Source organism: Lytechinus pictus, chromosome 13, assembly GCF_037042905.1.
Source record: "Lytechinus pictus isolate F3 Inbred chromosome 13, Lp3.0, whole genome shotgun sequence".
Taxonomy (NCBI): Eukaryota; Metazoa; Echinodermata; class Echinoidea; order Temnopleuroida; family Toxopneustidae; genus Lytechinus; species Lytechinus pictus.
Genome location: NC_087257.1, coordinates 11,780,649 through 11,806,232, shown reverse-complemented (window position 1 = coordinate 11,806,232; position 25,584 = coordinate 11,780,649). Strand labels below are relative to the sequence as shown.

Below are 25,584 nucleotides of genomic sequence, written 5' to 3'. Positions count from 1 at the left end.
TTTGGACATAATGCACATGCTATCCAAACTATAAAAAGCAAATGATCTCCTGCTATTTAATGATACATCATTATTAAGCAAACACATTGTTCTGTACTAGTATAAATTGTTTCATAATTTTGTCTCGTTTGTTTGAAGGGCCAAATAGTGGCTGAAACTGCAGACAACTGTTGTGAATGCCGTGACATGACTACTACCATGACAACAACACCTGGTATGTATTTATTCTTAATTCTATCCTTTCTCTGTTCTGCAAATTCTGCACTGGAGGTGTGGGCATATTGTAGAGTGCCAGCTTGACCCTAATTTCGCCCAAATCTCATGTTCACCTTTGATCTCACTTTTAGCCTTCAATAAATGATTCTCTTTCTGTGTTACCCAGCGTTGCACAGCCTCAAAATCACTGCTTTGGTGGAAGTAAGGTCCACCAATAGCTTATGTATAGTCCATATACGACTCACCGTGTGTTGTCGCTCAAGCCTCCTTGGTAGGGTAGCGTATTTTGGCCATTTTTATGCTGAAACCGTACAAATGAAAGCCATTTATCAATGACATTTTAAAAAATGAAGTCAACTACTGAATAGCTCTAAGATGAAGTAATTTTTAAAAGGTCACCTGACATCTAAAACCCTTGCTTTTCATGTCACATGACTTGAAGCAGGTATTCTGGCTTTTACATGTAGGGTTCAAAGGGTTAATGAACAGAAGTAGCTAGAAAGTAAGAATCATTGGGGGTTGAGTTGAAAATGTATCAATAAGCAACTATGCAGAAAATAAAGTTGATTTGGAATTCCTTCCTAAATACAACAGTGTAATATTTTCTATTATGTGATAGGTGTCATTTATGTACATACCAAACTTGGTTTAAGTAGAAATTTAGGAAATAATAATTATTCCCAATCTTCTAAGCCTGCAACTTTCTCTGTAGGCATCAAAATAATGTCTTTTTGGTCACGCAAATTATCCACAGAACCCCATTCCCGAGCAGGAACAACCCCCACTATTCTTAAAGTCAGAGGATAATTGTCGTAAAGTGCAGTTGTTATGCAGGTGCCACGGAACAAATTTGAAAGTTGGGGAGGGGATCATGCAACAAACAAAATCAAATAGTGATTTTTTTGGGTACATTTTTTGACAAAAAGTAGGCATGGCTAGCTGAAACTTCCACTTTACCGAGGCTCCCGATATGTACTGTACAGATTCGTTAATAGTGCACAAACATGCATGCAGAATTGTCAAACTTGGGTGTGTTCAGTTTTTTCTCATGCTGGATTCCCAATTTTGAATTTGAATGTATTGGGTCATTTCATTTCTATATCTAATTTTCAACATACAAATAAAAATACATGAATGCGAATCAATAATGAACAAAAATAACAAAAATAATGAACTTACAGTAGCAAATGGATAATATAAAAACAAACAAAATACAATCAACTTGTATCAACTCCTATAATAAAGAATTAAACATTTTGGAATGTAAAAATAATTGAATGCACACTTAAAAATATATACCGGTGAATGAAAAAATGCCAGCTAAGAAGCCATACTTGTATAATGCTGGGCTCTTGAGAACGTAAAAAGTACACTACTAGAATATCATGCAAGTATTCATATATTTTTTTAAGGCCAAAATTTGAAAATAAGAATATGGAAAATATTGGGTAGGATTCCAGATATAAGCAGCATGAAATCAAATATTTGTAAAGGTACCAACTGATTAATACGAGGTCGATGAATAAAAAATGTTAATGTAAGGGTATTTTATGATTTCAGCTTGCATGGCCCCTAGGATTTACAGAACTAACTGTGACTGCCAGCGAACTTGTGAAGACATTGTAACACCATGCGCAACACCACCACCTAATGCGACGTGTGAGTATGGCTGTTTCTGTGAAGAAGGAATGGTGGCAGCTTCAGTGAACAATGCTGATTGTGTCCTGGAAGAGGAATGCTTTCCTGTATGTGAATACAACAATCAAACATACCAGGTGCGTTTCTTCTGTCAATAGTTTGAAATCCGGCTTTGACCTTGTTGAGCGAGGGTGGCCGGATACACCCAACACTCGCAGCAATCACCCTAACCATTGCATGAATCTCCCTCATCAAACTAACCCTCCTCCTCTCTGTCAATTGATTCTCCTATGTCCCCTCCAACATGAAGGTCTTACTTGAAGACCTTTCTGTTCCCCACTCCAACATTATCGCAAGAATAACTCTATTGTAGCATTACTAGGACAGTACTTGAACTGAATGATGATCCTAAGCACTGTTTGAAGACATTGAAATTTGTGAGATATTTCCTATTTTTGTGCAAGCGCCATGAGCGCCCAGCTGAGGCGGATACCGTCGCTTTACAAGAACCCATCATCATCATCACATGTATTTGAACTGCGGCTATCTTAAACCACCCAGCCTTTCCCAGTAGCTTCCATCGCTTCTTAGCTTATGCCAATATGAGCATGCATGGCCATTGACTTGGAATACCTTCCCATCATTTCTTGTGAGCCGAACATATGCATCAAATTCTCCGCCTCCATCCTATCCATCAACTTCAGGGGACCGTTTCATAAAGCTGTTCGTAAGTTAAGAGCGACTTAAAGAACGACTGGTGATCCTTTCTTACGCGCTAAACCATCGCCAGTGAATATACCAGTTACCACAAGAAAGGATCACCAGTCGTTCTTAAAGTCGCTCTTAACTTACGAACAGCTTTATGAAACACCCACCTGGCCACACTTTGCCCTCCTCATTGCCCTTTCTCTGTCCTCGAAACCCCATCCCATTTTCACTGAAAAACCATGTCTCACATTTAGCACCACAAACAAAACGAAAAGCACGCTTTATATCATGCATGTTGCAAAACATGCACATGCGCACTAATACATCGGTCACATTTGCTCTACGGCGCCCGTACGGCGAGTTGAAAACAGCCGTTTTATTCATTTTTATTCAAACCACTATTATGTAGCTGGTACAAAAAATGTTAAAACGGCCGTTTTCGACTTGCCGTACGGCCGCCATAGAGCAAATATGAGGGAAGTATAAGTTATGATGGTTTCGATCTAACTCTGATGTAAACCTCATATGCATTCATATTGTATGTAGTTATCTGTTGCCTGTCCCATTTACCGGACATTTGCAAATGCAGATTAGTTCTCAAACTGTTTAATTCGAATGTGCTTCGCAGCTTTGTATTCAAATTTCACAAACATTTTTTAAAAATATTTGTAGGTGGGCTTTGAAAAAAATCTGAGAGTCAAGTGGTCCTTCAGTAAAAAACGGTTGAGAAGCGCTGATCTATGCTATGGCATTTGTGCAATCAATGTATGAGATGGTTGGCAAGAATTGGCCATACACTGCATTCATTATCATCATTTCCATTAATTGGCCTAAAATATTTACAAATAGTACAAAACAATTTACAATAAAAGGATAAAGATCATGGTGATATTATCCCTATTTACATTGACGAAATCCTTACAAGATACATTCAAAATATTGAATCAATCTTTTTAATAAATTGGAAATTACTAAGGATAAGTCTACTGAAATTGAAGAAGACTTAACAACAAATTATGTATTATGAAACCAGGAAGTGAAGAAAGTCAAATGTTTTGTAAGGGCTACCTAGAATTTAATGACAGGTATAATGATATACCGTGAAGCGCTTGAATCAGAAATAAATACTACCAGTACTGCGTGGTTACATGGTATATCTCTCATTTGAACGCAGAATGTCATTGCGGTTATTTAATACATTTTGTATTTTTTCAACAGTATGGCGAGAAATATCAGGATATCGATGATCCATGTCTTGAATATACCTGCTTAGGTGATTCATTAGCAACAAGCAGGTTTGAGTGTAGCTTGCCATGTGAGGTAAGAACTTTTCCTTTATTTGTTTCAGATTTTGATTATACTCTCTTAACCGTTTGAACCCTGAATTGTCGTGACCCACACCCTGAATTATTTGCACAATCTACTACATTTACAAAAATCCCATCATTTCGGCCCCAGCGGCATCTTCCCGCCGCTGTTACCAGGCCCGGCTGAAGTTGTTTACCTTCTTGTATACCTAGTCTTCTGATAACTATCTCATCTATGGTGTCTTTGTTTTCCAGAAATTCACTGCTTAGAGTGAAGTAAGATTTATCAAAAGCTTCCCCGTAGTCAGCAGCTGACTCGCTGTGTATTACGCCATATGGTACCACACATTCTGCACGAGCCTCTGCAGTATGGTAGTGTGATTTGCCCATTTTTATGCTAAAATCTTCGGAAATAAAAACCAATCTAGACTGAAATTATCAACTGATTACTTCTATAAGCTAAACGCACTAGCAGGATGACATATTTCTTTGAAGATCACCTGACATTTAGAAACCATGTTTTGTCAAGTCAGATGGCTTCGGGCTGATATTTCAGCCTTTCCCGTATTTGTTCATTGTGTGGCCAGTTTTCCGGCCTTTTGGGTTCAAAGGGTTAAAATTTTCCAGACTTTATTCACTTTAATCACTTTAGAGGTGTTCAATCCTGTAGATGGTGAAAGAAAGAAAATCTCTAATTCTTATGTTAGAGTGACAGAAGTAAGAGGTATTCAAAGTTTTCATGGACAGGAATAGCATATTGGATGGAAAATGGATATTGCAAGAATGAAGTGTAGTATACTCCGGTGTATTCATTCAATTTTGAATCTTTCTTTGTGCTAGTAAAACCACATCGTAAGCTTTTATATGATACGTAGCTTGTAAAATTGATCAGCAATAGCCCACACAAGGACTTGATTGAATGTAGAAAATATCAGTGGGAGCTTCAATAAACATGAAAACAAGGTTTTAAAGTTCAGGGTTCAATCAAACATTTGATGTGCCTACTGTGCAATCTCAGTAAACCTTCAAGTAGTCCAGAAAAAAAAGCAAGGGAAAAAATTCCTGTATTCTGTCTTTTGCCTAACTTAACAACTTCAAATTTGACAATAGTTTGAGAATAGTTACACTGTCAATACTGTTTTTTTTACCTTTTGAAGGAAGATTGAATTACAATTTCTTTCCTTTTACATATGACCTTCTCTGGTAGTGACTTATAGTTGGTTTCAGGGAGTGAACCTTTGTGCTTGAGTTATTTGAAAAAAATACCCACTTGATTTATGATGTATATTTAATTTCTCTTCTATTACACACACAAACACACCCTCACACAGTGGAACGAATATCCCACAGACTGCTGTATTGAATGTCAAAGTGGTAAGTCACTGTGTAATCTGTAATAAGCTCTGAATTGACAGCAAAGTTTCTTAGTCACATTGGGTGATTTCAAGTCCGGTGTTGGCGTTGGTGTTGGAAGCATTATTTGGATTGCTTCCTCTAGCTCCAAAAACCTATTCTAGGCTTGCAAAACTGATTCCTTACCATTGATGCCCCTTTTTGATTTGATCATTCAGACTTACAACACATACTTAATAGATTCTATATAGTATAGATCAGTATTTTTTGCCAAAAATAAAATATTCTCAGATTTCAAATTAAAGTTTGCTTTTACAGAGCAAATGCCTACAGGAACCCATCTGTTTCAAAAACTGTTTTATTACTGCATTAAAGTCTATGAGAGGATCCCCACTATTGAAAAGTTTAGACTTATAATTTATACCTAATAAAAAGTATAGTTTGCAAAAATTTATGGATCTTTTTGATACATTTTTTTTCAATTTTAGTTACGACACCTAAAGATCATACAGAAAAGGGTAAGTATTTCATTTAGAGATATGGAGATGTAAAGGTCTGGTCCCACTGGCCAACGGACACAAAACGTATTCATAACAGATACAGCGCACAAGCAAAATTTTAAGACTGCTCCATCCGTTTTCATCCGATCCAGATAATGAACAAAATGGGTGAACTATGAAGTCACAGTGGACGGATGCTCGATGGATATAGAGCGTAAGAAACATGTATGCAAAGAGTACACAACGAATGGCAAGATTTTTTTTCCGTTTTACATCCTCTCTGCATCCGTAAGTGCAGTGGGACCGGGCCTTATCAAATGGGACATTTGGTTTAGTATTCAGTTATGCCTATTCAGTGGCAATCCTATAAGTGTGTTTAACTCCAAAAATCAAGTGCAAGTCCTAAATGTGCGTGTTTGATTGGCTCCTCAATGAATTGCATTTGATTTTAAGAATAGTGTTTGATTGCAATGAACACATGGGGGGGGTATTTCACAAAGATTTTATGACTTATGGGGCATTGCAAGAAACCTGTGATCAATTGCAATTCCATTTTCGGTGCCTGAATCAATCATATATCTTGTAATTAATTGTAAATTTGTGATTGATTGCTTATCTGCTTCTTGAAACAAGGACTGTAATATGATTTGCTACAGCTAAAATTGATCTATTAATTGTAAACAGAATGTTTGCGATTGATTGCAAATATTTTCTTGCAACACCCCCTTAGAGTCTCACTTAAATGCTGACACGTACACGATATGCAGCACAATCTCATTAATCAATAGCGTGTGTCCTCATGGCATGATCTGACCAATGCAGTCATGCCTTAATGCATGCAACTACATGTAAGCATTTAACTGTGACTCCAAGACATACTCAAATCTTTGTGAAACACCCCCTGGAATGTTTACTAGGTATTAACTATTTAATAGGGTTTTGTTATTTGGAAGAAACCCAATCTCATAGCTGACTTTCTGCTATTGAACACTATGCATTGTGATGTCTAAATGTTTAATTAACGTTTTTATTGTTATTATTATTGTAATTTTTGTTATTATTATCTGTGAATTGAGCCTAACCGGACTGGGGTGGGCCATGATGCCCCCCCTCGACGTTCTGTGCGATATTTCCGAAACGCGACAAAATAGTGCCGTAAAATTTTATGACTTTTTTCTTTGAAGTCTTGCGCAACTTTTGAGACCAAATTCGCGACATACATGTATGAGTTTAGCATTGCGACGCCACGTGACTTTTAAAGAGACAATGTTGTGCCGAAAATGGCTCAATTTTATACTTTGTGTACAAAGTCTATGGGAAATGAAATTCATAAAAGGGTGATTATTTTTTGTTCTAATTGGTCTGCTGAATTAATTTAGGGTTTATTTTAGTTGTTAAATGGTCTGTAATAATTTCCATTGAAAAAAAACGATGAAAAACAAAGAAATCCATAAGAAATTCTAAAAACAAAGAAATACATAAGGAAAAAATTGGCTTTCGCAATCTTTTCTTCTTTGAAACCTTTAGATTAGATTACAAAGATGACATCTGGAAAAAATAAGAAAATTTGAAGTGAAATTGGGTGTCAAATTTGCAAATAATGTTTTTCATGATAAAATTTTCATATTTTATTCATAATAAATAGAAAATAATTATTTTCAGAGTTTTTTCTATTGCTGCCTTGTAGTTTATGTGGTAAAGAATGTGCGCACTAAATTTTGGTGCGATTGTAGAAGGGGGGCCATCATGCTTCCCCCAGTCCTCGATACATCTCAAATAGCCCAGTCCTTTTAGGGTTAATGCATCTCCATGGCAAAACCCCTAGTTACATAGCTTATTGTACATGGAAATGCGGTAATATGTGATCGTCAAGTTCATGGATTTTTGGTTTTATATTTAGGGTTTGCAAGTTGACTGCAATACTTGTGTGAAAAGGGCCCCCATGTTAATGACCAATTATATCAGGGATTACAGAACTGGCAAACATGTCCTAAAATGTGAAAAATGACCATCAGATTTGGATTTTATGGATGTTTACTCCCCCGCCACCTTTTAGGGCCGACTTTCAAAATACTTCCACGGTGTGTGCATATTTGTGAAAGCGGTCATTGTGGAAATCTTGTGTTAACCTTGTTGGTCTTCCTAAGTTAATATCATGTCTTGTTCTTTTTTATCAACATATTTAGCTTGTATTTTTGCTGGTCAGAAGTATCAGGTAAGTTCACAATATTCTTTGCGTGCTGTAGTGTAATTTACTGTGAATTTCACAGTATGCTCCTTGGAAATGGTAGTGGTTGTATTGGCAAAGTTAAACGGCACTTTCAGTAATTGCATAATACATTCGTACAGTCAGTATTTAAGGTAGCTTAACAAGAGATGTGTCCATTGGTTTTCTTATAGCTTTGCTTCTAATTTCATTGCTATTTTCTTTGTGCAAAAATAAATGTTTGATTTTGGGATATCTAGAACCTCTTTTTTTTATAATGTTATATCAGAAAGCTAGAGTCAAAGATTATTTCCTGAAAATTTAAACCCTTTCTATGCCAGAGAAGCAATGTTACATGGTGAAAAAATATATACACAGACATTGTATTATGATTGGGCACCCAACCGATATGAGTAATAAAATTGCGAAATTTCTCCAATGAAACGTTTTTTTGTATCCTCCCCATCCGGGTATATAGACACTCTTGGCAGTTTAAATTTTTAAGAGAGATTTTTGAATGAACCAAACAATTGATGTCCAGTCCTAATTATTCTATGTATTTAGGATAATGTAAACCGGGGTCTCCCACAACAGGTTTTGAGATAATTTCAGTGAAATGTTATAAATTTCATGAGAATATGATTGGTTTTTAGCTTTTAATGATTTAATTGAGCTATTATTGAATTAGGTCCTGATTTCATTAAGCGGAAAATTGGAATAGATCATGATGTGAAGTAAGAAATGATTAGCATTCTAAAGCAAATACCATTTCCTTTTTTTTCTATACATTCTAAGCATAAATTCTGCCCCCATTACGTGTATAACAAAAAGAAATGCTTTACTGATATTTGTTGCTTATTTCTTTCCAGGTTGGAACTATAATTCAGACGGATTTTGCCATTCCATGCATGGTTATGAAATGTAATGATGATGGCATTCTTGTGTTCGTGAATGAAGTATATGACTGCACAGCTGGCTGTCAGGTATTTCACCTTTGTTCTCTCGAAGTATTTTTTTCCCTCAAGGCTGTAACCCTTCCTGAGCTTCTCAGTTCCATGAAAAATATGGGAGAGGAGGGGGGGGGGAGGTTCTGAGAGGCCCCCAAATCTTGGCCATCGACCATGCAATAACCCAAGAAAAATCAGCACAAGTCTGTCACTAAATCCCCCTGTCCCAAACGTGATTTCCTTAATTTTGCTTATTATTCTATTCATAAAATGTGATATATTGCACTTAATCCCTCTAGTATTCATGCTAGATTACGGTTATATATTCATTACTGCAAAAAAAGCAGTTTCAAAAGAATTTCTTTTTGGTTTTGATAAATATTAATATGTATTTCTTTATGCTGTTTAATTTTAAAAAAAATCGAGAAATTTGTCAACACTTCTGCAATCAAAATAATAGATTATGATAAAAGCAAGCAAAAATATAATACCTTCATAGATTTCATACTTAAACTCAGTTTATATTCCATTGGGACCCAAAATCATGACTTGAGCACTTTATAGTCCGATGTGCATGCACAGTATTATGTGTAACTTTTTACCAGACATACCAGATTGTCTCAGATTTGGTCATAAAAGATGCCTCAGGGCCCCATCTTTCAAGGAGTTCCGATTGATCCGATCAAACACAACTAAGGATGGCCAGCAACGTCAACATCTAAAATGCAAATTTGTTCAAAATATTTTCCAGATATGATGTATATACATACATTCATCATTCTCTTGAAGATTCAGTGTGATTCTCTTTGTTTACTATTAAAGGAGATTGTGGAAATTTCCTGTAGGAAAAAATTATGGTATGGATGGATTTTAATACAATTAATCATAGCTCTTTGTAAGACAGGTCCCAGAATCAATGCAGTAATCATAAATAATTGCAGGGAAAGATTTTCACAATACAATTTTTTTCAATGTAGAGGGGGGCCTTGGATTACCCCCCACCTCACAGTGCAGTAAAAGTTAGTATTGACCATTTCAATCTAGACAAGAATTCATGATCAGCTTTACTAAAGATTGATCCTTTCATTTTTAATTCTTAGCCCATAATTAAATGAACATTTTTTTTCTGTATTAACTGGTTTTGTTCGCTAGAGTACGTTGAAATGTGTAATTAGATCGTCCTATAAAATCAACTAGCCTGTACTGCACCTGAGCTTACACATATTAGCAAGAGAGTTTATACAAAATTGCTCTTTTAATGCATATTACACATATGCTTTTGGATGAGGGGATTTCTATATATAAAAGTGTACACTATCATGTCACATGACACAATCCTGTCAATAAACATCTTATTTCGGGGCTCTCTTTCGATTCCATGCGATCTTATCACGAACAGATAACCCTGAAGGTGGAACCCAACATATTGAAATCAATTAGCTTTTTAATTCATGATTTTTTAAATCGAAGTTAAATTGGAATAAATACTTAAAGGTTTTTATTTCACAATTATGTTAATATTTGAATTATTTTGTGATAAATTAACCATATTTCCTGCAAGTTCTATTGCAGTATTTTTGAGGTGTAATTTTTTTTTTCTCATCCACTCTGTATTGTTTATTATAAATGTTTTACAACTTTCTAAACTTCTCTTCATACATGTAGGATGGCGTTGACTACCCACATCAATGCTGTGATGAGTGCAGTAAGTACTTTTATTTTGCATGGATTAAGAAAGAAATGCAAATGAACAAAAATATCAAAATAGTGATGTTAATCATTTCATGAAGGTTCTATGTACCCAATTACTTTTACTATGTGAATGCTAAACAACCTTTGAAAGGATGATTGTTTATTTTCATATTTTCTTTGATTTTATGCAACATTTTCACTTCAAAAATTAAAATCTTTATAATGTAACTTTCCTCTGAATAGAGCAGCGGTTGCATATTACCTGTATTCTGTATTAGAATGAAGTGGATGAGTCATTGATTGCTGCCATATCAAACACCTCATTTATTCAGTTTTATTAAAATTGAATTTTACTTTACAGAAACCGTGGAAACCACTACTGTTACTACCGGTAAGTAGAGGATAGTGATAGTCACAACCCAGTCAAACAAGGAAAGATTCTCACTATCGAGCAAACATAGACATTTGGAATTAACCATATTTCACTGAAGAGTTTGGACTATTTTTATGCCCAAGAAGACAGTGTGGGGGGAGGGGGCTGATTCTCGTCCGCATTACCCATGGCATAATCTATAAAACTTTCAGATGCAATTCTCCGAAAATTTCGTATCTAATTTACTATGCTAATTTATGGGTAAAATCAAAAGTTCTGCTCTTAACTGACAAAATAAGTCCCAAATAATGCTTCTTTTTCTTTTGTTTTTTATTTTGATAAAATGTAGCTTCAAAAGATTAATATCACAATTATGTATTTATTATTTTCTTTAGATTTCTTATTGATTTCTTTTTTTTTTTCAAAGGAAATCGTTGACAATTTAATTCTGACCATAGACAGGATTGCATTAATTTAGTTTAATATTGATAAGTAAAAATAATCATATATTTTAGAATTTCAGGGCTTGGCCACTCCTAAAACCATTACTTGACTTTTTAGGTAATGTAGTTTGGTTCTGGATCTTCCAACAAGATAACGACCCAAAACACGCTGCCAAGATATTCAAGAAATTGTTACTAGTTCACTCGACCTTATAACTTGTTTCCTCAACTTATATCTGTAATTCATCCTCTCATTTTATTACTTGTTCACTTGACTCATAACTTGTTTTCTTGATTTATAACTTGTTCCCTTGACTTATAACTTGTTCCCTCAACTTATAAACTCTTTCCCTTAACTTTTAACTCGTTCACTCTACTTCTCTCAATTTAAAACTTGTTGCCATGACTCATTCACCTAACTCATTTGCCTAACATTCAACGTGTTTCCTCCACTTATAATTTGTTCCCTCGACTTAATACTTGTTGCCTTTTCTTAACCCTAAAAGGACTGGGCTATTTGAGATGTATTAAGGACTGGGGAGGGGCATGATGGACCCCTTTTGATCTCGGCCGCCGTTTGCGCGATCGCGCCGAAATTTGGCACCCACATTCTTTACTACATAAACTACAAGCTAGTATATAAAAAATTTCTGATAATAACTAGTTTTTATTTACTATGAATAAAATATGCAGACCATTTAAATAAATTAATTAAACCCTAGATTAATTATTCTGACCAAATAGAACGAAAATAATCACCCTTTTATGAATTTCATCTTCACAGACTTTGTACACACAGTATAAAAAAAGAGCAATTTTCGGCATTACATTGTCTCGTAAAATGTCATGTGACTTCGCGATGCTATACCGATATGTCCCAAATTTGGTCTCAAAAGTTGCGCGAGACTGCGAGAGAAAGTCGTAAAATTTTGCGGGGTAATCTTTTTTGCATTTCGGAAATATCGCACTAAGCGTCGAGGGGGGGGGGCATCATGGCCCCCCAGTCCTTTTAGGGTTAACCCTTTCCTTATTTGATTCTATGATTCCCATAGGACACTTTATTTCTCACATTTACTAATTTGTTTCCTCTACAAAAAAAATTGTTTACTTGAGAAAACACTCTTTTCTTCACAATCATGAAAAAAAGAAGTCACTTTGAAATGCATATAAGTTTGCATTGAAATCTACTCTTATTTTGATTACTTTGATAATATTTTGATACAGTTCCACCAACTACAACGGCAGCTCCAGAAACAACTACACCATCAACAACATCTGGTAAGTTGAATCAATTAGGTAGTACTTTTTAAAAGTCTAAGCTGAATTTTTTGCATTGGAATCAGTGGCTTTCATTGACCAATATACTCACACTTTCGAAATTGTATTTTCTGCTCATATTCTAGCTCTACAGTGGCGCATTGTTTTGATCCTATCATGAGCTCTTGTGACATTTAGTGCAACTTTTCTTTGCGTGGCGGACAACAAGGAAGGCAAATTGGAGGCGCTGCTGGCCTGGTATGGTCGGCCGAGCGCCGGGTAGAGACGGGGGGGGGGGGAACTGCGATTCAAAATGCATGAGATCAATCGACACACCTGGGCGCTCGACAAGATTTCTTATTGAAAACTGAGGCAAGATATACAGACAACAGATGTGTGAAACAGACCTAAACACTCACCAATCAAATACATGTACTTGTATTTCAAGCAACATCATAATTCAAATACTGATCTGCGACTGTTAAAAAAATCGCACTGAAAACATTATTGAGATGTACATATATCATTTTTTTTAGTGCTATATAGCGCTGGCTTTGCATACTTGCTTAAATGTTGCCCTCTATACATGTAGGTCAAATTATACAGTCTCTTTGCCAAAAATGTATTTCAATTGATATGCTGCAGGAAAGCAGTTTGTTTCCTGTCAATTGATAACATGCATACATGTCTTTATGATTGAATGGAGTTGAGAGGGCATTTTATAAAAAAAAATTCTGAATGTTTTTAACAGCAGAGGCTACAACTACTGTTGTACCAGTTTCTACAACAACACCAGGTGATATTGGCGATGCAGGTAAGTTCACATTAACTCTCGTCTTTTTTTTAAAAAGATTATTCAGTTGAATTCATACAAGATGACAGGTTAAGAAATGTAAAGTTACAAAACAAGCTTATGACACCTTCAGAATAATTGGCAGACGGGACATGAACTCAAACTCTGTTCTTGAATGAAGAGGTGAAATAATATAATATAATAATAATATAGGGTATTTATATTGCGCACATAATCCACCTTGTTAGGTGCTCAAGGCGCTCCTATATTACCCGGCTAAGCTAGGCGTTCATAGCGCACACAGCTTTTTAAGGAATTACTTCCTACCGGTACCCATTCACCTCACCTGGGTTGAGTGCAGCACATTGTGGATCAGTTTCTTGCCGAAGGAAATTACGCCATGGCTGGGATTCGAACCCACGACCCTCTGTTTCAAAGTCCGAAGACTAATCCACTGGGCCACAACGCTCCACAAATTGCTGAAAAAAAAATTGCCTCATGTAGGCCTAAGCTGTATGCATTTCCTGTCAGGTCCAGAAATGTATGAAATCAAAATGTGACATTAAAACACAATATCATTTCAAATCGTCCCTTGCTTTGATATAAGGAACAAAATAACCTCTTTTCTCTCCCTTACTATTTGTTTTCAAGCGCTTACATGTCTTTTCAATGTGTCATAGATGTAACAAATCATGTTTTGCCCAATATTTACTTTTAGATGTAGGAACTACGCGTTCAAGACCTAGACAAACAGGTAACTCAAAATGCTATGCATATGCACATACAATGGTAAACCTCCATTGTTCTCTCACATTTAGATACATGTAATAGAGAAAGATGTTTATTTTATAAATGACCTTTATTCATTACAATATTCTTTCTGGTGGGATTTATTGATATTGATTTTTTTTAAATGAACATAATATGCTTATAGTCACATTTGATTATTACATGTAGATGAAATGAATAATGCACGTTTGATGCAAAATCGTTATAGTAGAGTATGTAGAGTATGTAAATCTGCACTACAAATAAACATTATCGAACCCCATACAAGAGATATTCAAAGATTGACTTGCTAAATATTTCAACACTGAAGTACTTGAAGCCAGCTTTCCTGTAGTGAGAGGGTCAGAGGGTTTAGACACGGTCAAATGAACTAAAGTATACTTGAAAGAGCATTTTTTCATGCAGAAATTATTAATTTGGTTATTTTGTTTCATATTTTGAGCAATTATAGTTACTTTGTTTCTCTATTTTATACCAGACTGCTGTAACAAATAGAATATTTACATATGACTACAGATGTTGAAGAAGTCACTTTGAAATGCGTATAAATTTGCACTGAAATTCATTTTGATAACTCATATGATAATATTGATGTTATCATTACTACTTTGTCCAGAAACTACAACGGCAGCTCCAGAAACAACCACCCAATCAACAACACCTGGTAAGTTGTCTCAATGATTCTTTCATTCATTTTGATATATGTTATTGTGATGCTGCATGATGGGACTACAATTCAAGAATCATTACCTTCATTTTACTTGGGTTAGATCTTTACGGTGTTGATTTTGTATGGAGCCACTGGCCTAGCCCTGATGAGACCTACATGTAAATTATTTGGGGCGTCTGTGGCCCATACCCTGAAATATTTGTTTATTTATGGGTGAGGGGGCATGCATCAAAGGGGGGGGGAATTGCATTTTCAAAGTCACAGACTTATTTTGAGGGTTATAAAATGATTAATGGGGGCAAATTCTGTTTCAAATGTGATTTAATTGCTGTTGTTTTTTTATCATCCATCATTTTATCGCCACACATATTGTCTGAAATTTATATCAACTTAATATCATCATCAAACCAGTGTCGATTAATTTATAATAAATTTTTGTGGATTTTCGCGAATTTGGAAATATTGTAATAAGAGATTGTTTTAATCTGAGAGTACTGTAACATCCAAACTGCAAGCCATTCTGGCTACTACCCCCAATGACATTTTAAACTTGTTGTCTATTTTGATTATTGCATGACACCTGTTCACGAATACCCAGCGACGTACACCTGTATCATAATTATTAAATAAACTTTTGTAATAGATTTTGTAATAAATTTCTCATTTTTTTTTAATCATAAGACTAACATGGTTGAACTCATGCACATACATGTACTTCTTGTGCTTGATACAATTCTGTGACCCCCCCCCCCACCTGCATCCTTCCCCCATTACAGCGAAAACAACTCTTGCTCTCCCATGAATATTGATCCGAAAATCAGGAAGTGCACGCCGTTGGTCATTAAACAAGAACAGATGAATATTCATCGATGACAGTCTTTAACATGATTATTCATCGCCCAAAGTCAATAGCCGAGAGCTCTTTCATTCTATTGGCAAAATGCACGCTAAGCCCCGCCTTGTGATGGCAATGGCACGGTCTTCTGTTTCCCGCGAAATGAAATCGTACGGGGCGGTTCACGCATAGTAATTCAAATCAGGTGGAACAGGGTAAATAAAAACACTATGTACGAAACAAGAAGTTATACATTCATAATATTGTATGTATTCATAAATATCAATTGTGTTTTATGCAGAAGGCATTACGACTAGTCCAACACCACCCAGGACAACAACAGGTGAGACTGCCTTTCATAATTAATCATATTTAGTAATAGGGGTCATGATAGATGTTTCATACCATGCCATGATTTGAGTAGTGGACATTAAGCTTCAAGATTAATATAAATCAACGTAGTGTTCAATATGAGATATGTACATCTAACATGATAAAAGCAAATATTAAAACTGAAAAATAGGGGCCAAGAAGAAGCTGAGTTATAGTCAAGAGTTGGGCCACTGATCTAAAGAGAAATGCTTAAAAATGAACTAAAACACACTCTACTTTGGTTAAAAAAGGATTTGAGCATTTCTAATTTTGACATGCAAGTCAACGTCACAATGCATCTTGACCTTTGCATGAAATAGATGACATGACCCTGTGATCCCTGACCTGGGGCCCGTTTCATAAAGAGTTACAACTCTCGTAACTTTTGCCATTATGGCAACTACCATGATGGCAACCTTAATTTTGATTGGCTGCTGAGCCCTGTTGCCATAGTAGTTGCCATAATTGCAAAGTTACAACAGTAGTAAGTCCTTTATGAAATGGGCCACTGAAGTTGATATGATGTAAATGAATGATTTTTGTGAGGGTAGCTATCCCATTGATTAGTAAATTATGAGAATTGTACATTTATATTGCACAATGTCTATGTGGATATACTCAACTGAACACTACATGTATATATACATACTGTAGCAGGTGATCAGAATGGAATATCAAAAGATAAGCAAAACATGCAAAATTAAGTCAGAATTATAGGTAAAGGGAAATGAAGGATGCCCATTATCTCTAACAATAACATTATAACAAAAGTGCCCTATTTATTGAAAACCCTCTTGAAAAAGACAGGTTTTCATGGGAACCATAAAGCCTGGATGAATTAGATGGTTATTTTTAATCTTGGGTTCTGTAAAGGTACAATCTGAATCTGGCATGCAGGAGATTAAAATTTGGGATTGAAATCTTTCAATAAATGTATGTTGTCAACCATATACAATATGCAAATAAACTATCGTGTCTTGTATCTCCAGTTCCTACAACGACAGTGACTTTAACAGGTAATGATCTTTCTTTGTTATTCCATTTCTTTTCATATGATATGGATGATTATGTATCGTTTCTTGCCTTGATTAGTAAACAGCACTTTGTATGGTATTGAGAAGGTATTTACATCCAATTATTTCCTGTGCATGTATGTGTTCACTCTGAAACAATATATGTGACATCAGAATGGAATGTAATGATTTGAATGGTATCAGAGTATGGATATGGGAAAGACAATGAAAAGTGTCTCCGCTACACAAGAGATGACTCCCAGAATTGATTACTGCGAATACACCATAGACATCTTTGATATGAATGGAACAAAGCTGTTAAGGAATAACACAGGTGAGATAAAAAATTAATTTCTTTATAAGAATTATAATAATGATTTGATCTTTAATTGGTGAGACACATTATTAAGAAACCATAAACTCTAATGATGATCCAAATCATGAAAATAATGACAATCCCTACATATATTGGCTGTTTGTGCTCATATGATTTCCGGAACGTTGGATCTGAAGTCATGGATACTTTATTTGAATACACTGTAGCCGTAAGGTGTAGATCTTTAGTCTCGGATTTAGTCTAGTTTATGTGTGTGTTTCTTTAGGATTTCATTTAAAAAATCTAGTTCTGCAAGAATTTATTGGATAAGTCACAGATGAGATTTGTACTTCGTGATTCATAACCCTTACCATGCCAACTGGTGGTATAAGCCCCTCACAAAATCTGCACAAATTTTTATGGTGATATAAGTTTCGTAACCAAACTTTGAACAATAAAACTGGTATCATAAGACATTTGCATTATTTCTCTTTACAATGAGGTGTTCCAGCTATTTAATCATGCAATCATGGAATGTAAGGTTGACCCCCAAAAGAGAGAAGGTCAGAACTAAAATGTTGCAAAATGTATTGTTTGAATGACAATTATGCAATTTGTTTTGAAATTTGATTTAGTGTTTACTAGAAGTGGAAGCTTTCATCAAAGTTCTCGTATTTGTTTCAAATCTTAAGATTTTTTTTTTAAATGACACGGTTTAACTTTATTCTACGTATTATTCATTACATAAATGGAAATACATGGACTTCCATGCATCAGTACATCATTATCATTCAAAGTATGTCCATTTTCAAATTCACTGTCAGTAGAAAACAATGAACTTTGTAATTTTTGTCTTGCTCACCAGAGGTGAAGGCGAGAATTAGGGATCCAAATGTTGTCCGTCTGTTGTTCGTCCGTCACATACCTTATGACACATAACTCCGCAACCGTAAGTCACTTTTCAACCAAACTTGGATGGTAGATATACTTGGGGGACCTGCGTGTTATGCTGTAGTCGGAGGTCATATGGTAAGGTCAAAGGTCATTTTCAGGTCAACATTATAGTTTACGTGCAAGACTCTCTTATGACATATAACTCTGCAACCGTAAGTCACTTTTTAACCAAACTTGGGTGGTAGATGTACTTTGGGGACCTGCATGTCATGCTGCAGTCAGAGGTCACATGGTAAGCTCAAAGGTCATTTCCAGGTCAACAGTATAGTTTATCTGCAAGACTCTTTTATTACCCAAAAATACGCAACCTTAAGCCAATTTTCTCCCAAACTTGGGTTGTAGTTGTACTGAGGAGACCTGCATATCATGGCGCAATCAGAGGTCACATGGTAAGGTGAAAGGTCATTTTGAGGTCAATGATATGACACATAACTCTGCAACCGTAATTCACTTTTATACCAAACTTGGGTTGTAGCTGTACTTAGGAGACATGTTATTGTGTTCGGAGGTCACATGGTATGGTCAAAGTTCATTTTGAGGTCGACATTAAAGTTTACGTTAAAAACTCTTATGTGTTATTCCATCATAGTCATTTCACAATGAATTTTTGATACAATTCTGTTGCCTGCCCTCGCAAATCACAATATTTCTGGTTATTTTCATAAGTGGGCGAGACACAAAATCCCTTATGCCTTGTTTTACATTGCTGCTTTTTTATTGACACTGTGCATTGCATGATTGCTTGAGCCTAATTAAAGACATATCACTGTAAATATGAATAAACATGTGTTCTAGTGATACCATCTTAATTTATAATGATGTAGCAGTGCAAATTTATTACCCCTCAAATTCGAGTTTGAACACTTTTTGTGAGGGGTTTAATACAAGCTACTGCATGTATTCATTCATTTGTAGATGCATAGGCCTAACATTAAAATAAAAACTGAAAATGACAATTAGATTTAATATTAGTACTTTCCAGTAGATATAGAATGCAATGGTTCAGTGCATCAAGTGTTATTTCAAAAGAAATTTACATTCAGTTTTGTGTGAGAGTGAAGACAAAATATTTATTTCAATCCTATATTATGGGTTTTCTTTAGTTTGCTTTAGTTTTAGCTTTAGCTTTAGTTTAGTTTAATATGCTATCACAGGATGAATTATGCTTCTGTTCCAGCAGTTTATACATCACCATTTTCATGGTATTGAGTCGCTGTGGCTTATATATTTGATAGCTGTAGGTGCTGATACTAGTTAGAGCGAAAGCTTTTTGTATGTTTTATGTTTTTAATATTTCAAAATAATTTGAACGGGTCTTAAATAATGAGTGTAACATGTCCAGTGTTTTACATCTTGTTCTTGCTGTTTAATGCCATTTGATTACGCTGTTGATGGAAATTCAATCCTTTCACATATCTGTATAAATGGTAGCCTGCCACGAGGATTGTCACGTCACCTTCACATGCTACGACCAATGGAGTGCGAGCCAATCGGGGGATGCGCCGTGGGAAGGTCCCGCTGAATGCCGCCATATGTTTGGAAGTAAATACAGACCACAGTGCAAATGCCAAGAGGGTTATATTAAGGATGACATAAGTTATGGCAATGCCATGCAAATCACCATGAAACTTGGGAGAGTTCATAACACTGGTTTATGCGTCAAGCCTCTTGAAGGAGAATGTATGTTTTGTGAGCATGAATTCATCCCGTATGCGGTGAGTTCAATGACTATAAACATTTTTCTTTTCTGTAGAGATTGAATGAAAAAAATATGGTTCTGTTTGCCATAGCACCTTTCATTGTTTCAATATCTTTTGAAAGTATGAGAGGTTTGCTAATGATAATAACAATAATAATAGGAGTTAATCCAGCATCATCTGTCTTAAAATAATCTATTTCGAAGTGTACTATTTTTACTACCCTGGCCTGAGCGTGGGCTGCCTGCCAGCACTCGGAGAATATTGGTTTCGGAGAACAAACCAATCTAATACATAACAGAGCTTTGAACTTCATTTCATAATATTTCTTCAATATATTATTTTCCAGCCGAATGGTTACTACAGGGAGAATTGTGAGGTATGCACATGCAAGGAGAATACCACTTCCCAACTATTCTACTTTGAATGTGTACCTACTGATGATGCTACATGCGTAAGAGATACAACCAGTTCTCCAACTGAGAGTTATTCAACTCGGACCCCCACAACTGAGTTAAGTCCAACAACATCAGTGAAAGTACCTCGTACCACAACTCCTGTAACCACCAGTACATCGTGTAAGTTTACTGTTCACTTTTAATTTGTCAATTTTTGAATGGAATTGTGAATGTGTTAGATTGCAGAGACTCCAACTCTTCCGCCAAAAGCGGGAGATTTCCCACCGAAAGCCCGTTTTTGCATAATCTCCCATTCTCCCGCTTGAGATTTAATATCTCCCGCCCGGGCCCTGTGTCTTCCGATTAAGATGTATTTTCTCCCTCCCAAACACCTTTTTGAAACATGGGGGGTGTTTCACAAAGAAATAAGCATGACTTAGAGTCGCACTTAAATGCCTAGTTGTGTGCGGTATGAAAAACATCATCACATTAGTCAGATCATGCCAAGATGACGCGCACTACTGTGTATTGATCAATAAGATTGCACGTTGCATATTATGTATGCGTCTTCACTTAAGTGCAACTCTATTAAAGTCATACTTTAATCTTTGTGACACACCACCTGGAATTCCCACTGGAATAAGATTTTCACATCCAAGCCGATATTCAATTTACATAGAGCGTATACGCTGCACGCGATCTGGTAAATTTAGCAGGCGCGAGCTAGCTAGATGGCATCATCCCTCCTAGGCCCTCTTACGTTGCATACTAAAGACAGTGCATGCCACATATGCTATTTTGGTAATAAAACGCATGTTACGCTATACATGTAGCTATACGATGCCTTCTTGCGCTAATCTTTGTGAAACGCCTCCCAGCTCAATCAGAGATATCCCTAGCAATACATATACTCAGATGTTTAGCTCATGCATCTGTGTGCCACAAGAGAGCATTATAAGAAAAAAATGTAACTGTTGTCATAAGCTAATGAAGATTCTTTCATGTGATTGGCAATTAACTTTTCATGAAGTTCTTCTCAGAAATAATTCTGCCAAGGTGCTGACATTTGACCTGATAAAATTTGGCAATTTGGCAAAAAGACAGTGCATGCCACATATGCTATTTTGGTAATAAAACGCATGTTACGCTATACATGTAGCTATACGATGCCTTCTTGCGCTAATCTTTGTGAAACGCCTCCCAGCTCAATCAGAGATATCCCTAGCAATGTTTAGCTCATGCATCTGTGTGCCACAAGAGAGCATTATAAGAAAAAAATGTAACTGTTGTCATAAGCTAATGAAGATTCTTTCATGTGATTGGCAATTAACTTTTCATGAAGTTCTTCTCAGAAATAATTCTGCCAAGGTGCTGACATTTGACCTGATAAAATTTGGCAATTTGGCAAAAAGACAGTGCATGCCACATATGCTATTTTGGTAATAAAATTGCCGCTCGGGTATTTTTTTCTTTTAAGATACTAAAATGTGAAGTTTCCAGTGTATTTGAGCTATAATGCTGGGTGAAATGCGTGCAAGTAAGAAATATTTGAAATACAATTCGCATGGTTGTGCTTATCAAATAAAATAGAAACCTGGGTGTGTTTCACAAAGATTTAAGTATGACTTGGAGTTGCACTTAAATGGCTAGTTGCGCACAGTATAAAAGGCATGACAGCATCGGTCAGATCATGCCAAGAGGACGCGCACTAAGTACTGCGTATTGATCAATAAGATGGTGCGTTGCATAGCATGTACGCGTCTGCATTTAAGTGCGACCTAAGTCATACTTAAATCTTTGTGAAACACCCCCCTGGTGCGTTTTTTATAAAGCTGTAAAGTTTTGCATGACTTTAAGAACGACAGAAACATGTTCTTAGGTGCTAAGTTAGCTACATATGGATATATATTTAGCACAAGAAAGGGTAACCAGTCGAATAAGTCATGGAGAAAGCCACTTATTACTAACAAACAGCTTTATGAAACACCCACCATGTTTAAATGTGTTTTTCATGATTTTGTCAGTTTTTATCAGATTACTTTCAGCCTGGCTGATGATAAACAATAATTATAACAATTTAAAAAGTATAGTGACTTATATAAAGCACAACATTCTCTCTGCAGAGTAGAGCTTAGAATTATAAAAGGGTTTGAGAAGAGTTTAAAAGGCCCGACAGAGGTACATCTTTTGATGTCTTTAGGAAGGCTTTTCCACATGGAGTATGGAAATTGTATAACTATATCTGTCAGTTTAAATTCTTCATATATTTTTTTTCTTTAGTGCCATGTAGCGAGGAGTGTCATGTAACATTCAGTTGTGAGGATCAGGCAGCTGTCATGGACACACCCTTCGTATCACCCTGGACTGCTTTACCTCAGTGCAAGACCTCTTTCTGGGAAGAGGATTTAAAGTGCAGTTGCAAGGCTGGCTTTGTGAAAGACGACACTAGGTCAGCGAGGCGGGAGGTCATAATGGGATACTTAGGCAATGTTTATGAGACTCAAATGTGTGTTGAACCCCTGGTTGGTGAATGTTACTTCTGTGAGCATGATTCGATTAATATTCAGGTCAGTCCATCTCCTCAGCATCAATATTTTTGTTTTGTTTTGTTTTACTTTGTTTTGTTTTTTAATGGGGATCCAGTTGTTTTGACTTTTGTATGCCATTAACCTAAGATATTGTTTAATCAACTGAAATATCTTCCAAAATCTGCAAGAGGCCAGGGATAGTGGGTTTATTCAAGACTGCTTACAATGTCTCAAAATGTTTTATAAAAATCCCAGCCAATTAGTAAATGAGAGAAAATTATGACATCGCCCACTCACTATTTCTTTTGTATTGTTCAAGTTCAAGTTCAATTTTATTTTCTCAACAATATAAAAAACAATATACAATATGTACAAGAATGAAAATTACATCAGAGAAAAACGGAAACTACTGAAAAGTTCATAAGAACTTGTGAGTTGTAGCTCCCAGTAAATCAAGGTAAAATACATATGAAAATCAAATGAAAAATATACACACAGCATCAGCAATCACCGGCATACATACAAGGGGGATGGGGACAATCGGGGTAAGTGTAGAATTAGGCAGAAAAAAAATTATTTTGAATATTCACTTATATACACGTTTTTTAACTTGGCTTTAAATGAAGTTAATGTAGTTGAACACTTAATATTATCAGAAAGATTGTTCCATATACGAGGGCCACGATGCCTTAGTGAATTAAGTAGAATTTGGGATTGTAATGTTATGAAATCTTTTTTATTATATCCTTGTAGCATGAAAGAAAGTTTGATTTATTCCTATACGGTTGCCAATTGCCAGTTACGTTTTGTACCATGATTTTTATGAAGAGTTTCCTTATGTTACAAAATTGAAATATATTGTAGATTTCATACAATAGGATACAAAAATAGTGAGTGAGTGACATCTTCCGCCGCCGCTATTTTTTTGCACATGACTGTATTGTGAAATATAAGCATAAATTTTATCTTTGATTTCATGTTTAACATGAATATTAAACTAATAATAAAACAACAGCAGCAATAATGATAATAATAATGATAATATTGCCTACTTATTAGGTGCACAGGACCTCCTTATGTTGCTCTTGGTTCTTAAAGAAAGTAAATATACATGTGAACAATAATTTAGTATAATGTAATAAGAAAAACATGTGTTATATTATTATCATCTTTGTCTCATACATGTAGCCCGGAGGTTACTACAAGGAAAATTGTGAAAAGTGCACTTGCACGAAGAACATAACCAGCGGGGAATATTACTTTGATTGTGAGCCAAGTGACGGCCCTACCTGCATAAATAGGACCACTTCCACTGCCGGTCATATTGCTTCTACTACACTCCATCCAACATCAAGTTTCTCCACATCTCGTGAGTCTTTCCTTCCATCCGTCATACTGGATGCATTAAACAGGGATATGATGTTTTTTGCTTTTTTGTTGTTGCTGTCATGGCGTTGATGCCATTCTTTAGTACCCCATCCCCGGCCAGTATTTCACTCAGAAAAATCTTATTTTCAATCAATTATATAAATCAAAGTTATGACCAATGGCTAAACTTGTACATTATGAGCCCCTGGTATTTTTGTCTCACCTGCGAAGCAGAGTGAGACTATAGGCGCCGCTTTTCCGACGGCGGCAGCAGCGACGGCAGCGTCAACACCAAATCTTAATCGAAGGCTAAGTTTTTGAAATGACAGCATAACTTAGAAAGTATATGGACCTAGTCATGAAACTTGACCATAAGGTTAATGAAGTATTACTGAACATCCTGCCTCAGTGAGTTTCAGGTCACATGACCAAGGTCAAAGGTTATTTAGGATCAATGAACTTAGACCATGTTGGGGGAATCAACATCAAATCTTAATCTTAGGTTAAGTTTTTGAAATGACATCATAACTTAAAAAAGTATATGGACCTAGTTCATGAAACTTAGACATAAGGTTAATCAAGTATCACTTAACATCTTGTGCGAGTTTCAGGTCACGTGATCAAGGTCAAAGGTCATTTAAGGTCAACGAACAAAAAATCAGCACTGCTGCTATATTGAATCGTGCGATACAGGTGAGACTGCCAGAGGCGCTCCACTTGTTTATAAATTCCATTTGCTGTTTTTTTTTAAAACCCTAAAAGGACTAGGCTATTTGAGATGTATTGAGGACTGGCCCCCACCCCCTTCTGATCTCGGCCGTTGTTCGCGCGATTGCACCAAAATTTGGCACGCACATTCTTTTCCACATAAACTACAAACCAGTACACAAAAAAAAAATGAAAACAATTATTTTTTATTTATTATGAATAAAATATGCAAATTAATTCGTGAAAAACATTATTTGCATATTTTACACCCAATTTCACTTCAAATTTTTTTTTTTTTTCCAGATGTCATCTTTTTTATCTAATTTAAAGGTTTCCACATAGAAAAATTGCAAAAGTGAATTTTTTCCTTATGTATTTATTTGTTTTTTTAATTTCTTATGTATTTGTGTTTCTTCATCTTTTGTTGTTCATTGTTTTTTTCAATGGAAATTATTACAGACCATTTAAGAACTAAATTAAACCCTAAATTAATTAAGCAGACC

General features: G+C 35.7%; 1 protein-coding gene across 1 annotated transcript in view; it reads left to right on the top strand.

The window, feature by feature from the left end:
• LOC129273999 (mucin-2-like) overlaps positions 1-25,584 on the top strand; it is a 131,501-nt gene extending 105,917 nt beyond the window's left edge. Inside the window, exons 60-78 of the mRNA XM_064108643.1 lie at positions 139-214; positions 1,777-1,991; positions 3,781-3,882; positions 5,201-5,243; positions 5,711-5,740; positions 7,909-7,937; positions 8,798-8,911; positions 10,541-10,580; positions 10,929-10,958; positions 12,608-12,661; positions 13,392-13,454; positions 14,152-14,187; positions 14,839-14,886; positions 16,029-16,070; positions 17,089-17,115; positions 19,814-20,097; positions 20,429-20,657; positions 22,758-23,044; positions 24,194-25,584. Coding sequence (XP_063964713.1) covers positions 139-214; positions 1,777-1,991; positions 3,781-3,882; positions 5,201-5,243; positions 5,711-5,740; positions 7,909-7,937; positions 8,798-8,911; positions 10,541-10,580; positions 10,929-10,958; positions 12,608-12,661; positions 13,392-13,454; positions 14,152-14,187; positions 14,839-14,886; positions 16,029-16,070; positions 17,089-17,115; positions 19,814-20,097; positions 20,429-20,657; positions 22,758-23,044; positions 24,194-24,463 — 2,019 coding nt within the window. The 3' untranslated portion in view covers positions 24,464-25,584. The remainder of the gene's footprint in view (positions 1-138; positions 215-1,776; positions 1,992-3,780; positions 3,883-5,200; positions 5,244-5,710; positions 5,741-7,908; positions 7,938-8,797; positions 8,912-10,540; positions 10,581-10,928; positions 10,959-12,607; positions 12,662-13,391; positions 13,455-14,151; positions 14,188-14,838; positions 14,887-16,028; positions 16,071-17,088; positions 17,116-19,813; positions 20,098-20,428; positions 20,658-22,757; positions 23,045-24,193) is intronic.